Source organism: Battus philenor, unplaced genomic scaffold (assembly GCF_028537555.1).
Source record: "Battus philenor isolate CCGP_79_NKW_IND1 unplaced genomic scaffold, ilBatPhil1.0.hap1 SCAF_27, whole genome shotgun sequence".
Classification (NCBI taxonomy): domain Eukaryota; kingdom Metazoa; phylum Arthropoda; class Insecta; order Lepidoptera; family Papilionidae; genus Battus; species Battus philenor.
In genome coordinates, this window is record NW_027181690.1 from 522649 (window position 1) to 538981 (window position 16333).

Consider the following 16333-nt stretch of genomic DNA (forward strand, 5'->3'; position numbering starts at 1 on the left):
GAGTACATGATTAATGTTAAATGAAACAAGTAAAGTTGTATGGAATTATTTTTTGATGGGTTAATTTTACTTTTTTTATATCCTCTCACAGCACATTCTAATAAATAATTAATCAAACGTCATTCTTTATTTTCGAAAATTATTAATTCGATTTTGGGATTTCATATTTAAATTTTCATAGCTATATATCTCCACATTTACGCAGAGTTTAGTAAATGGGAGAAATGTAGCTTCAGGGAATCAACCAGAAGCTTCTGGAAAAAGTCTGCAGAATCTCTGCTCTAAATCTAGATAAAAATATGAATAAATAAATAAACAATACAACTCGTGAACAGTATCTTAGTAAGATTAAAGATAATCATCGATAAATCAATAATATTTGTTATTTATTGTAATAACACAAAGGAAGATCATGTAATTTTAAATTAAGAATTAGAAAATACAAACATAGGTTTTCCCGTCATCGATCTTGACAACTTGGACGGTGCCGTCGACGAAGTACAAGCGTTGGTTGGGAGCGTCCACCGCCAGGCCTGTGGCGAAGGTCTGCAACCCTTCCACGAGCACGTCAGCTCCCATGCCGTCCATGCGAGCCTTCATGATAACGGCCTGCTTGTGCCAGTCCGACCAGAACATCATTCTGGAGGAAATAAAAAAGAATACAATTTTAGTAATGGTATTGTAGCTGCCACTTGAAACTTGTCGATGGATTTCGAGCTACAACTCAGAGAACTTTTCATATATTCCATCAGGTGTATAATAGTCATGTACTTTTAGAAATATGAGCATTAATGATGTTCAGAACAGTCAGTTTCGGAATGAGGTTTACTGCATACAAGCTTTAATTTCAATTAGGATAGAGAAACTTCCACGATTCCTAAAGTATCCACACACACACGCGCACACGCGCATATGCGCATGCGCATACTCGACACGAAGTCGCTTACAAATATGACTGAAAAAAACTTCAAATTTCCATTTTTGCATTATTTAAATGAGTCGCAAGCGCAGTCATTGAATATTCCATCTTCCTCACACGATCAATTCTTCGTCGTCTGTTAACCTCTATAAACTTCATTAAGATTAACAAAATTTAGCCACTTACCCACGATTCACATCGAGGGTCACATATCTCGGGCGTCTGGTCTCCGTGGGTATGGTCGCACAGACCGAACCGTCGGTCTTGCATACGGATATGATTCTCCTCGCGGAGTCGCTGAAGTAGATATTGCCACCCAGCCAGTCTACTGCCACGTCGCCTGGGTCCTCAAGACCTAACCCCACAAGCACCTGGACAAAAATATAATTTAGTTGTTAGAGTATAACAAACGTATACCATGAACCGGTTGATGCGACATGGATACCCCCTCCCCCCCTTCTTTTTTGAGGCATCCATTAGGTTTAAGTGGGGGAAAGGAGGGTTATAGTCCTTTTAGTAGGCGTCTACCGATGTGATGATGGTGATACGTAAATAATACGAGCTCTTATTAGTTGATCATACATTTACTTCCACACCCAAGTGGAAGTAGGCAAGCCACATAGCAAAGCGTCTTCTGGGAGCTTGAATTTCTAGAGACCACAGACCAGCCAATACTGCGTAGAATGTCCACCAAGGTGACGACCATATCAGGGTTTAATATCAGTGCTATTGAATTTTTCTGGGGATGGTATTTGTCCAACAGTGGGCGTCCTGCAGCTGAAGTGATGAGGACAGTTACTCACCTCTTTAGAGTCGTGGATATTGTCCAGCTGAGCTCTGACTATAGACTGGTGCCCCTGCGCCGTTTCCACCCAGTAAAGATGGCTGCCATCGTAAGATACGCCATGTGCCTGGTAACACCAAAAAACATAATTTTTTTGTGAAAAACAGATTACCATACCAATAATAATAATAATAATAATAAAGCTTTATTTCATTACATACAAATGACGTAAAATTAGTAATTTTAAATAATAGTTTTGATAATTTTGTACTAAGTTTATATGGGGGTATGAGGGGGTCCCTCAGGGTAAAAGCCTCCTCCATAGTTTTTAAGCCACTCGTGACCTGGTGTAGCCACGATCTTGTCAGCCCATCTGGCATTAGGTCTGCCTATCGCTCTGGTACCTCGTAGTTCCATCAATATTATATCTCTTTGTGTCCACCACACCATAACAGATTACAGATAACATCCAAATTTATTTAAAAAGAACTGTCATAGAAACAGTGTTATCTTCAAAAATTAAATAAATCGTTTATGGTACAAGGTATGTACGATCAAATTCCACAGTTAATTTCAGATCTGCCATTGTACAGATTTAAATCCAATATTAAAAAAACGTTGATAAAAGTATATTATTCTATCCAAGAATACTATACTGATGTTAATGCGTGGAATTAAATGTTGTCGCTGCTCGCTCGGGAAGTTAATTATTGTCGCGCGCTCTTTATAAAACTATATTTGTAAAGAGCAACTGTTGAGTTTCTCGTCGGCTCTCAGCAGAACTGCCTTCTGAGCTGATGGTAGCTTCCTGTAGGGACAACCGCCTATATTTTATGCTGATAAACGATTCGAAAGTGCTTGTAATAGCCCATTAGAATAAATACATTTAAAAAACTTTTAAGTTAAACGGTTTTTTGATATCCATATTGTGGTGGTTGTGGAAAAATATGTACCTAGTCCGCCATATTGGAACGGCGTCCATCTTGAATTTTAAATTTTGACATAATCATCGTGTTTTACTAGTGTAGCCCTTTCATTTGATACCCATATTGAGGGGGTTAAGGAAAAATATGTAATCCGCCATTTTGTATCGGCGGCCATCTTAGATTTATAATGTTATTGATTTTATTATATTGTATTGTCATCTAAATTAAATGTGGGTACCAAATTTCAGATCAATCTGACAACGGGAAGGTGCTTAAATTTCAATTTCTAATATTGATCTAAATAAACAAATTCCGTACGGGTCTAACTAAATAAAACCTTTTAATAAAGAATATATCGTGCCGAAGGAAACATTTTTAAATTATGAGCTGCTCTGGTTTCTAAAGTCATAAAAGCCAGATGTTTCTTACGTGCGATCACTTTTCTCTTCGTATTTGATGTTTTTTTTTTTTATAAAAGTTGTGAAAGATCCTTAATCGATGTGTCATCGATAATCTTTCTTTCTGATGTGTCATCGATAATCTTTCTTTCTGATGTGTCATCGATGATCTTTCACATTCTATAAAGAAACATCTATAAAAGGTCATTATTTAAACCATGTGTGTGTAATGTGTCGTAGACCCCTTGCCATGTTTTTCCGTGTTGGGTAGACCCCCTACTTACCTAAGCTCTGAGACTGTGACTCCCAGGTTTTTACAAGTTCAAAATGTATTGCGACCACAAAGCGAATACCAACATCCTACAACTTACACAGTTTTATAAACATATGTAATAATTTTAACACATATATATAATAATTTTTGTACTTCATAGGTACTTTTATAAATAATGTAAATATTTTGATATTATAAGATATCATGATGTAAGTAAATAGGTACTATCAGTGTATGTGTTGAGATCCACTATCGTGGACCCCATTTTCATTTCATGGACCCTCAATTTTTTTTTCGCTGACGTAGACCCCTTGCAGGTTGTCATAGACCTCTAGGGGTTGATATAGACCACTTTGGGAATCACTGATTTAAACGAAAACTTTTGACTTATATACTGCTGGTTTACCTAAAAGATACATACAATACTCGGCGATAAATATTGAGAGAGATATATATGTGACGTTTTGTCAGTCGCTGCATTTCGTGCGACAGAGATAACGATTGTCTCTTTCTAGATCGATATGCAATATTAATCGCCGGGTACTGCACCTGTTGGAAAACCATATTATTAAAAAACTGTTAATGTTTAACTAAATTATATTTATCTGTTACCTGTTTAATTCCGGTGCTTACGACGACCTGTTGCTTGGACTTGACGGTCACGTATCGTATGTCTGTTTGCGTATTGAAGAACAGCAGCGCCTCCACACCTGGACAGGTGAATGACATTTGCCATCATAAAAAAACATCAAACTTCAGTAAATTCTTATTTTGATTTTATTTACGGCAAAGCCACTGAAATTTGTAGGGACTTTGAGAAACTAAATGGCAACATTAAGAAATAATTCAAGATGGCGACCATTGTAAATGCGTATTTAAGACAATCCAGATGTAGTGCGCTAGTATAAGATCGCTTTGCTTGCAGATGTTGTGATTAAAAACAATTATTGATTTTTATTTGTCGCTTCCCGCGCATTATTTGTGAGCAGAAAATTCGATCGAAAAACCTACATGTTTTTTTTATGCCATTAAACATTTTTCACCGGATTGAGATACCATGGAGCGTTTCTCAAATTGGAAACCACGCCTCACAAGGGTGCAATTTGATTGTCAAGGTGTCGCCTTCGAAATTCAAAATTGGACTCAAAATGATTTTAACTCTTTCGCTTGAATATTAATATTATGTTACATAGACGGTCGGAAGAATTTAAGTAATGCTTAGAAGGGGTAATGAATAAAAAAGGTTGAGAATTGTTGCCATTACGTCATCGTCAGCTGCGCATCGAACAGGGGAATCCCTCGCCAGAGCGCTCTGTGTTTACATCTACCGAGAGATGGCGCTCTACATTACTTCTCGCCTTGTGATTGGCTGACGGTTTTGATTGGTTGAATATTGTTTTCGTAGTTTTAAGAATCGGTATGAATATGGGCTAAGTTTGATCAATATACACATTTCTATTTTGGATTCCGGGTTGTCATTACCTCTAATAATTACCAGTCCTAGAGAGAATCATACAAACTCAAAGCTTGAGGTGTTCCGCCAATAAAATCATGGATCATAGAAACAAATATTTTCATTTTGCCTAGTAAATTGTAATAAACTTATATAATGTGAAAATATTATTTAAATGATGTTACTTGTCATCACTGGTCTGATACTGTATTTTCTATTTGTCGTGAAATTTCATATCGATTAAAATGATCCATATTTTCATGAATAAAGTATATTATAACTTCATATGTCAAGTTCATTTCTAATTCACATTACTATTTTATTTTCACCTTGCGTTGAATCTCGGGCGCAAATATGTTAATCTCGGGTCACATGTGGCCTGTGGGCCTTGAGTTTGATACTTCAGATTTAGGTCCAAAGTGGGGACGAGTGGATTTTTTTCGGGGGGGGGGGATCTGACGGATGTTTAAGATACTCTACCTCTGGGGGGAGGACAGGGTTATGTGGTATTCCTACCCACTAAAGCCCTCTGCGCGCTGTGGGGTACCGCGGTATCTATCTTCCCTCGAGTTTTAATAATTCAGATAGCGTGTCCCATAGTATGGGTAGTCGATCCTACTCCCGAAACCCTCCTGGTGTTAACACAATGGGTCGAGACCACATCGATCAATCGTCCGCTACAGAGTCGCTTAAGTTAGTGGGAGTTTAGGGCCCCACTCTAAGCACCCGCGACTCCGAAGGCTCTTTTTTTGGTAGGCCCACAAGTGGACCTAAGCTTGAGCTATAACTAGCAAATAATACCCGTTTCACATTTCGACATAAGGGCCAAACATCTACTTGGTTAGAAAAAAATTAATACAAAGCTAAAAAAAATTTTAAAGTACAATCGTAAAATATATATGCTGTGATGTGAGAACCAAATGTATTCAGTAAAGAAGATGAGGGTAGTAAGGAGATGTGTGAAAGAAGATCAGAAAGTAAAGAATGAAAGATTCTTTGAAGGATGTGAAGAAAAAGAGAGAGATTATAAGGAAAGAAAAGAGAAAGATGTAACGTCCCTGCCTATACATTTGGCAGGGGAAATAAAGTCATAATAGAATATGGTCGACATGCTTTTGCATGTCTAAGGTTATCACCACATACCTGGCGCATAGCAGAGGTACTCCAGAGGATCCCTCACGTAGCCGGGGTCGCATTGGCACTCAAAATGTCCTCCGCGATCGATGCAGGTGTGAGAGCATTGAGGTCTGGCTTGCTGACATGCGTCCACGTTCTGATAAACATTCATTATCTGTTATATTCTTCAGCATTCTTATTAGTATTATATTCTTGACCTTTGGAATGAGACAATCGGCTTATTTCGGATTCGTAGAGCACTATCTCTGTCCCACACTACCTATATAACGTTTTGACAGTCGATGTATTTCGTGCGAAAGAGATAACACTCCACGAAGCCGAAGTTAGACGATTGTCTCTTTCCAAAAGTCGATGTGCAATATTTCTCGGCGTGTACTGCAATATAAAATTATTTAATAATCACTATTGACGCAAGACGTAAATCTTCAAAATAATCTAGCAACTTCTAATTGTGATTTTGATAAAACATTTTGTGCGGTACTAACATCTTATAGATTATATTTTAATTGCTACATTGAGTCTTTTATTCGATTCTTGACACATTCCATCAACACATAACGTGTCTCTTTAACATCACACGAAGTACAGTGATAACCAGATGATGGCAATATGGAATAGTGATGAAGAAAGTGTTCGTGCAAAACGTAATTTTAAAAACTGAACATTGTTATGGCGTCGTTAAAATAGATCAGGAGACTTAGTAAACATTGTAAGATGCAAAAGTGTGAGCGAAAAAATAAATCGGAAATATTAAACGTAAATATAAAAACAAAGGCGCTAATGTCAGTGGAATAAAGATCCTTATAAAAAAAGAATCGAACGTATGTTCTTTCCAAAGCTACTGATGTAAGTTTTTCAGTCAGGACACTCGTCTTCTACTAGACCTTCACCTTCCGTGAATTTTACCCTGTATGATAATTTTTAAGGTTGAAATAGGATATAAAGGCAACCTTCAACAAAATATAATACAAGGCGATAAATATTGCACATTGACCTTTGGAAAGAGACAATCGACTAATTTCGGTTTCGTAGAGCCTTATCTCTGTCGCACCTATTGTTGTATCTATTAGGAGCTGTTACAACAAGTATCATTTGCTTCTTTTGATAATTACTTTTATTCTTTGTATAAAATACACCAATTTTTCTATAAGTGATGGCTTTAGATTGGGGTAAAATAAAATAAATATAACATGTTCAAATTATGTTTACGTATTTAATTATTTAGGAAAATTACAACTACATAATAAACACCATTATACCTATTGTTAAAATGAGATATTGTAATAAAAATAAAAATAATATGGTGAAATGGAAGTAACTGAGAATTAGAATTATTATTATTTTTATTTTGATTCGATACTTGTTTTAACAGCTCCTAATAGATACCGGACTGTTTGTATTTCGTGTGACAGAGATCACGCTCTACAAAGCCGAAATTAGCCGACTGTCTCTTTCCAAACGTTGATGTGCAATATTTATCGCCGGGTACTATAAATGCATATGAAACTTCCAAACGAGACCAAAAAATGTCCTCAAAAATCGCAATTTTTTATTATTACTTAAATATTCAAGTAATCTAACTTAGAAGTAGTCTGATCGAGACGAACTTACCTGGCATCGTTTACTGGTATAGTTATACTGCTGCAAAGTGTTGGAAAGGAGACAGATGCAACCAGGGCCTTCGCGCTCTGGACTGCAAGCCGAATCGTTCCCACCACACGTAAAGTTTGAACACATCGTATGCCCTGTTATTAAGATAATAAATGCAATGTTAAAAATATAGAATTTGTCATCATCACAACAGTTGATAGAAGCTATAGGCATAGACCTTCTTCAATGATCGACAAGATGTTTCGTCGGTTCAGTGGAGTGCCTATTCACCCGCCCTCTAGAACCTTTCGTTCCCAACGGCCCACGAATAATTCTTCGAGCTGATGACCTTGGTTTTCCTATAGAGCAATAAAGCTCCGAACTCGGCCCCCTCCATTACTTGACTTTGACCTTGAACTTTCTTAATAGATGCGACTACGTTTCATATTCCTATTTCATCACCAGCGATTAATGTAACATATTTCATAGTGATCACTTTATACAAGATTTGAAATTGGTATAAAATCTTTTAAACTTTTTGCTGACAAATAAAGTACATATTGTACCCCATAACGGCTTCACACATATAACCAATAATCGTGTATAATTAATAATAGTGTACATTTTCAAATTCTTTTTAAAAAGACAGTAAGGTGATTTCAATAAAATAAAATTAACCGTTCACCAATCATCAACATCATCATTATGTCAGCCTATAGAAGCCCTGCAATAGGCATAGGCCTCCCCCAACGAGCGTCCAGATGACCGACTTCCAGTAACTTCCATCAACTTCCAGTGACTTCCAGCGACTTCCAGCGACCTTAACTATGTCGTCGGTCCAATTACTCAGGGACCTACCTTCATCGCAAAAAATAACAAATAATAGCCCGGCTAAATACGTCTCTGATTAAACTATACTTACCATTAACTACCATGGCAAATTCCAAACAGAATCTAACTGTAAAACTATATAAATATACAGTAACACCCCGCTTTACGCGACCCCGTTATACGCGGTTTCACTATAACGCGAATTGCAAATTTCGCGCTCAAATGCCTCGAATTACGCGAAAGAGTGCGTATAAATAATAGATTGTCAAATATCTCCCTTCCGCCTTTTTGTCTTTTGAATTTCGCGGCTATGTACAAAGCGCTACAGAGCTCGTATCTGGCAATACTATACATAATTTGAAAGGTCTTGACATAACCTACAAAACGACGCTATGCATGATTAGTTTGGATATTGCGTTCAACAGTTATAGACGTGTAAACATGGAGTTCACTAACGCCGAAATTCGCGCTATTTTAAAGTTTTCCTTCGTTAAAGGCAAATCCGCTAGAGAAACGTTCCGTGAGATTAATGGTGTTTTGGGGGATGGTACTCTATCACTTCGAACCGCGGAGGAATGGTTTCGACGATTCAGAGCCGGCGAAAACGACACCATGGATAAGCCAGCCGGCGGAAGACCTCCGATCAAATACCGATCAAATCATGGACTACATCGAGTTAGACCGGCATGTGGCATCTCGTGACATCGCCCAGGAGATGGAAGTTAGTCACCAAACCATTTTAAGCCATCTGCAGAAGGCTGGATACAAAAAAAAGCTTGATGTTTGGGTGCCGCATGATTTGACGCAAAAAAACCTTCTGGACCGAATCAACGCCTGCGATATGCTGCTGAAACGGAACGAACTCGACCCATTCTTGAAGCGGATGGTGACTGGCGACGAAAAATGGATCACATACGACAATATCAAGCGAAAACGGTCGTGGTCGAAGGCCGGTGAATCGTCCCAAACAGTGGCCAAGCCGGGATTGACGGCCAGGAAGGTTTTGCTGTGTGTTTGGTGGGATTGGAAGGGAATCATCCACTATGAGCTGCTCCCATATGGCCAGACGCTTAATTCTACTATCTACTGCGAACAACTGGACCGCTTGAAGCAGGCGATCGACCAGAAGCGTCCAGAATTGGCCAACAGGAAGGGTGTAGTGTTCCACCAGGACAACGCCCGACCACACACTTCGTTGATGACTCGTCAGAAGCTACGGGAGCTCGGATGGGAGGTTTTATCACATCCACCATATAGCCCGGACATAGCGCCAAGTGATTACCACCTGTTCCTGTCCATGGCGAACGCCCTTGGTGGTGTAAAGTTGAACTCAAAAGAGGTTTGTGAAAAGTGGCTGTCCGAGTTCTTCGCAAATAAGGAGGGGGGCTTCTACGAGGGAGGTATTATGAAGTTGCCGTCTAGATGGAAACAGATTATCGAACAAAACGGCGCATATTTGAACTAAATCCGATCACTGTAACACTTTTTATAAAGCATTGAATAAAGAGCAAAAAAGCGGAAGGGAGATATTTGACAACCTGTTATAATGTAGTCATCAACTTCTCTATGGTGTCTTGACCATCAATTAAAAACAGTGTTGGGTGTTATGAACGTATTTTACAAGAACGTAGACAAAACGTTACCCAAAAGACAATAGATGTATTTTTCCGTAAAAAATAAGAGTATGTGTTGCATAAAGTGTTCCTAGAATTAAAGTGATTGATTAAAATGATTTGTATTTTTTTGTAATAATTTTTGACGATGTTTAATCATAAATGTAAATATATATATATATATATATATATATATATATATATATATATATATATATATATACATTGGCTGTCTGAAATGGCAGTGAGCGAGGCGTATCACTCGTGCAAGCGATGGGCATTAAGGTCGAAAGGTTCTCGAATGACGACCACAAGTAGTTAGACGCAGCGTGGATAGGCCTTCTCTAGGTGGACCGTCCACATAGTTAAGGTTTGGGGAACCCGCAGAATGAATGGCAGCGCAGGACCTGTCATCGTAGGTACCTTTGCAGAAAGCCTGGGCTTTCCAAAAAGAAATATATATATAACTTACACTTGATACAGAAGTCCCCCTCATCACTGCCGTCCCTGCAGTCCATGATACCGTCGCACATCTGCTCCTCGACCAGGCAGAACGAGTAGTCCAAACACCTGTAGTTCCTCGGACCCACTCCCACGAACTCACGACATCCGAGTCCATCGTTAACCGTGTGCGGGAGTAACGCATGTCCTGTTAAAAATGCATTAAATCATATCGATCAAAAGGTTATAAAAACAGTGACAGACACATGATAAATAAAATAAACAAAAATAAACTCGTAACGCCTAAATTTCATCTGCAAAAAGTAAACAAACCTTTCGTGGTTCTGTGTAAACATATATAATAAGTAAGAAAGAGACAAATGAAAGAGCAAATGGATGCCAGCTTTATTTGGCGCTGGTTACGAAAGGGTTAACACTAACTAAAAAAGGGACTAATATATAGCTACTTCCGCTATGCAGAAGTAGTCGTGCAATGAAGTGCACCGCCCGCCAGCCCGCTGATAAATGCGCGTGCGGCAAACAATGCGAAACAACTACCACCGTTAATTCACTCAACGTGTGTTTCACCCCTCCACGGGGTATCCTTGAGGTGTAATGTTACACCGATCAGTGCCAATATTTTTTCATTCAATTATTAATTTATAATTATTTATTTATATACGTAAATATTAAATCTACTCACTGCAAGTGTTTTCTATATCCTCATCGGTTCGGTCACCGCAATCATAAGTTCCATCACATGTCCACAGGCTCGAGATGCAGCGACCACCGTCACACACAAATCCTTTGCAGGTTGACTGAAACAATATCATTATATAGTACTAACTCTGTCTTATGTAAGAAAAGGACTAATGTATAGCCACTTTCGCTATGTAGCAGTAGTCGTGCAATAAAGTGCACCGCCCGCCAGCTCGCTGATAAATGCCCCACTCTGTGTTTGGCACTAATCTGTGTAACATAACTCCTGAAGATGCCCCGTGGAGGGGTGAAACACGTGTTGAGTGATTAAATGGTGATAGTTGTGTAATTCGCATTGTTTGCCGCATGCGCATTTATCAGCGGGCAGGCGGGCGATGCACTTTGTTGCACGACTACTGCTGCATGGCGGAAGTAGCTAAATATTGGTCCTATTCTTGCTGTCAAGATGTGATAGTAGAAAATATTTTAGTGAGAAATTGATTCTGTTATACTTACGTTAAGTCCAGGCTTAGGGAGAGAAGTACAGTTGACTTCATCGCTCCCATCTTCACAGTCTACCTCTTGGTTGCAGACCCACATATTTGGGATGCACCGCTTTTTGTCCAAACATAGGTATTGGTGGGTGGTATTACATAGCACTGCATCCGGACTGTGATTCGCTGAGGGAGCATACATTTTTTTTTCATTCTCTTCAAATTCTTTTATTAAATGACAAGAAAAAAACAATGTGGTACGACAGTTACATGAAAATATATTATATTTATTGTCGTGTATCCTAAGTAATATTATATTTAATTTATAAAAATAATATATATATGAAACTTTTTATTTACTCTGATATAGAACTGGTATAGTGTATTTTAGTTATTTTCACAGCATTGCGTCTATTGATGCTTTTGGGGTAGAGTTGCGGATATTGAATATATGTTTGTTTTTAAAAAGAGTGACCAAGCTACTTACGGCTTTGGGCCGCGAATCTCTCTATTTATGATATTGTTTTTAAAGTTTACAATAATTATAATAAATATAAATACGTTTAAAAAACTTTTAAGTTAAACGGTTTTTTGATACCCATATTGTGGTGGTTGTGGAAAAATATGTACCTAGTCCGCCATATTGGAACGGCGTCCATCTTGAATTTAGAATTTTGACATAAACATCGTGTTTTACTAGTGTAGCCCTTTCATTTGATACCCATATTGAGGGGGTTAAGGAAAAATATATAATCCGCCATTTTGTATCGGCGGCCACCTTAAATTTATAGTGTTATTGATTTTATTATATTGTATTGTCATCTAAATTAAATGTGTGTACCAAATTTCAGATCAATCTGACAACTGCTTAAATTTCAATTTCTAATTTTGATCCAAATAAATTCCGTACGGGTCGAACTAAATAAAACCGTTTAAAAAGATAGAGGACGACCGTGATTTTAAAAGATTCGACTGCATAAAGTCTGTAATTCATTTTTATTTGTAATAAACGAAATCAGATTTGTAATCCTCCGCAAAATATTATTAAACAAATTTTGCAATATTTGACACGCATACTACAAGAAATCGATGGAAGAGATTTATTATTGAATAAACGAATATTTAAATGATGAGAATACTTGGCAGTGATGTCACCTGATTATCTTGATTTCATTTATCTGGTAAAGTGTATTTGAATACATCTGTGTTAAACTTTATTAAAACATGTGTTGTTGTGGAGTTTCTTCCTGCTTCTTCTACACAACTATAGCAACTTGCGAAGCGGAGAAGAATCAAAAATAAAATAGGTTAATAAAAAGTTGACAATAAATAAGTCCTTTTAAGAGTTCCAATTTTGACTAAATGAAATTTATATATAACGGATGAGAAAGTATCTCATTTCTGGCTGATTTATTTTTCTGGCTAATTTTAGCATTTGATTGTTTTTCTGCTTACTTAAGCAATAATTAATTTTAATTAATCATACTTATGATCATCATCACTGTGTCAACCGATGACACATCCAACGACTCCCCCCGATCTTGACTACGTCGTCGGTCCACCAACTAGGAGACCTACCCACCATGTTTCTTCAGACCCAATGTCGGTGACACGAGCTATTTAATTCATTTCTGATTCAATCTGGAGCTCTGAGAAACTCCCTCTCTATGGCTCTCTACTCCAAAACATTTCGACCAAGCATCCTCAGCCACTTCAGACAAATAAAGACATGTTAAAAAATATATTACGACAAAAATTCTCGTCGCTGCCGTCGTCACAATCCACTCTTCCGTCGCAGTACGCCTCTTGAGGCACACAGCCTCCACCGAGGCACTGGAACACGTCCTCGGCGAGGCATTCAGGTTCGAACGACTGCATTTCGTCTTCGAACTGACCGAAGCAAAGCGCGAAGCACGACCACAACACAAGGTACATCGCCGCCATGCTACGAACACAGTTGTCAAAGCTACATTCAAATAATATCTATTATTTACAATAACACAATAATAAATCTAAAACATTATCATGTGTCGTTCACGTGGGTAGATTTAAATTTTAATATTAGTGTTCTTTTCATTCTAATGTGTTTTTATAAACAAATATACAAATTAAAATTTGTTCAAATATAAAATATTAAAGAATGTAGCGTACAACACACGGAGTGGGTTGTGTAACTAAATGTTAAAAGGTGAGACAAACATAAATGTTTTGAACAATTTATATGTAGATTTACACAAATTAGTTTGTATATTAATTAGAATATTAGGAATCAATGATTTTTGTGTCGTTTATTTTTAAAATTAATTTTTAGGTTATGTTAAATACATAATTTATGTTTTTATTTTTTTATTTTATCTCCTCCGTAATTAAAATAGGTATTTTGATATCTTATTTTTTTTTTTCGATTTTAAAGTTCTTGCGAATCTCAAAATTTTATTATGTTTTAGTTATTTTTAATGTATTACTTATTATTGTTTTGCTGTAGTGTAATATAGGTTAACAAAAATTACTTTTCAACTGTTTCATTTCTATTAACAATTTAACATTAAAAACGGGTTTATAAGTATCTAAATTGATAAAACGTATTAAGTTATGTAATTATAACCTTATTTACATTTAAGAATAACAATAAAAGAAATCAAAAAAAATTATACATCGACATGAAGGTATCGTTAACTTTTTAACAATTATTTAAATTAGACAAAAGCTATGATTATATAATTTGAATAAAAAAAAATATTAGATTAATAGGAGATAAGTTGGTAAGGCCGTATTATGCGGACCAAAACGATCATCGAAATATGGTTATATTCAAAAGTCGCGGAAATTGTCAAAGTCAGGAGTCCGATCCGAAATTCGACGACTAATATGGGAACTATCACGAAAAATATCTGCAAGAATAAGGCTTAGAAGAAATAGGACATAATTGCACAGAAGATAAATATATTTTTGGTAAAAAAAAACAATATTACTATTTTTCCAATTAATATTTTTAAATGTAAAAAAATTCATTAGATGGACGTCATCGTAGTGACTTTGTGGTAGGCCTATGTCTTGTAGTGAACGTCTATCAGCTGACATAATGATATAAATTCTTCCATTATCCAAAGAACATTTGAAACACAATTCAAATATTTTAAAAATAATATTGTTAAATTTAATCTATAATATATTATGAAATAGCTTTATTATTCATAATTTATAATAAATATTTATGTAGACAATATCAGGCAAAACATTTTTGTGGGTATCTGTGCTACAATCGATGTCAATATATTATAGATATATAAAACATTAAACAAATACGAAATAATCATTTCATTATAATCTACTTATTTTTTTTTTATTTTAATTTATTTTTTAATAATAATGTATTGAATTAATAATTAAAAAATTATTAAGACTTAGACATTATTTAAATTATTCATAGTAATGATTAAATTATTTTCCTGAATCAAATTTAAATAACATCACTTAAGAAAATATTTACATTTAAATACCGAAATAGTATAATTAAAATCGATAGAATCCTATAATCTTATAATATCGAATAAATGGCATAAAACTTAAAAAATCGCTCGTACAATATTTAATAAATGTTATATAGTTTTGCTTACCTATAAATGAATAATGCGTCACTTCATTTGAATAAACTAAAAATTATTTTTCAATTCAGTTAACTAGCTTTGTTCAAGATGTGGCGACGTGCGAAAGTGGTTACGAAAAGACCAAGTGTAACAACTACTTTTATTATGAAGACTGTAGATACCCTCAATTATTAGTTATTAATTTTTAAGAATCTCATATATTATTAAATTCGTTTTACATTCGTTATTTTATAATAATAATAGTTTGTTTTCATTTTCATTAAAATTATAAAATCTAAAAGAATAAATAAATAATATCATTATAAATTTCATACATTACAAATACATTAAACAATAAAGTTTATATTTTAGGTTAGTAAATATAAAAAATATGACAATAAAGATTCTAATATGCAGTATTTGACTCATGATCATTATTTGCAATATGTGAAATCTCTTATCGGATAGTCGTTATAATTTAAATTGAGATTCTAGAATAAGGATCACGCTTTATAATAACAAATCTAATTGTTTAATAGCAAAGAAAATATAAAACAATGAGTTTTTTTTTAATTTAATCATTTCCTATTGACTTATTAATCTATGTCAATAATTTCTATTTTTAAACGTCATGAAGTCAGAAACTATATTCAGAAAAAGCCATAAAAATATATTAATTCTCAATGAGGATTGTTTATTTTGTTTATTTATTAAAAATTACAACATGTAATTCCAGTACGTTGGTAGCTTTACTAGTTAAAAACTTCGGTACAGCCGTCAACGTCCATCCTTCTACTTTGAAATCTAAATAACTAAATGAAACTTTTAAATAGACATACAAATACCATAAATTTTAACTCAAGTTAAAAATTGTATTACCACATAATATTAATATTGTTATATTTTAGAGTGTGTTTAAGTGTACAAAGAGAGAATTTGTTTAATGTCATTCCACCTCTCATATCGATACAGCTAAAGGTTGAGTTAGAAAAAGTTTCACACCTCTCTTTGACAACCGAGTAGATGTCAATCAGTCAATACGTTATGCGTCACATTTGACATAAGTTTTTTTTATTATTCATTATTTCGGATCCGCGAGTTCTGAGTCCGACGAAGCTGTAAAAGCTTGAAAGGCTAATAGAGCCCAGCACCAATCGAATATAGCGTTATTATATTTTTTTTTCTTT

At 35.6% G+C, this 16333-nt stretch overlaps 1 protein-coding gene across 1 annotated transcript in view; it reads right to left on the minus strand.

Moving 5' to 3' along the window:
- The window catches only part of yl (Putative vitellogenin receptor yl), a 47861-nt gene extending 32596 nt beyond the window's left edge, over positions 1-15265 (minus strand). Inside the window, exons 1-11 of the mRNA XM_068769123.1 lie at positions 15177-15265; positions 13308-13504; positions 11582-11745; positions 11070-11184; positions 10398-10574; positions 7503-7636; positions 5898-6027; positions 3914-4011; positions 1723-1830; positions 1106-1290; positions 448-640 (exon numbers count right to left, since the gene is read on the minus strand). Coding sequence (XP_068625224.1) covers positions 448-640; positions 1106-1290; positions 1723-1830; positions 3914-4011; positions 5898-6027; positions 7503-7636; positions 10398-10574; positions 11070-11184; positions 11582-11745; positions 13308-13503 — 1500 coding nt within the window. The 5' untranslated portion in view covers position 13504; positions 15177-15265. The remainder of the gene's footprint in view (positions 1-447; positions 641-1105; positions 1291-1722; positions 1831-3913; positions 4012-5897; positions 6028-7502; positions 7637-10397; positions 10575-11069; positions 11185-11581; positions 11746-13307; positions 13505-15176) is intronic.
- Between the last annotated feature and the right edge of the window lie 1068 nt (positions 15266-16333).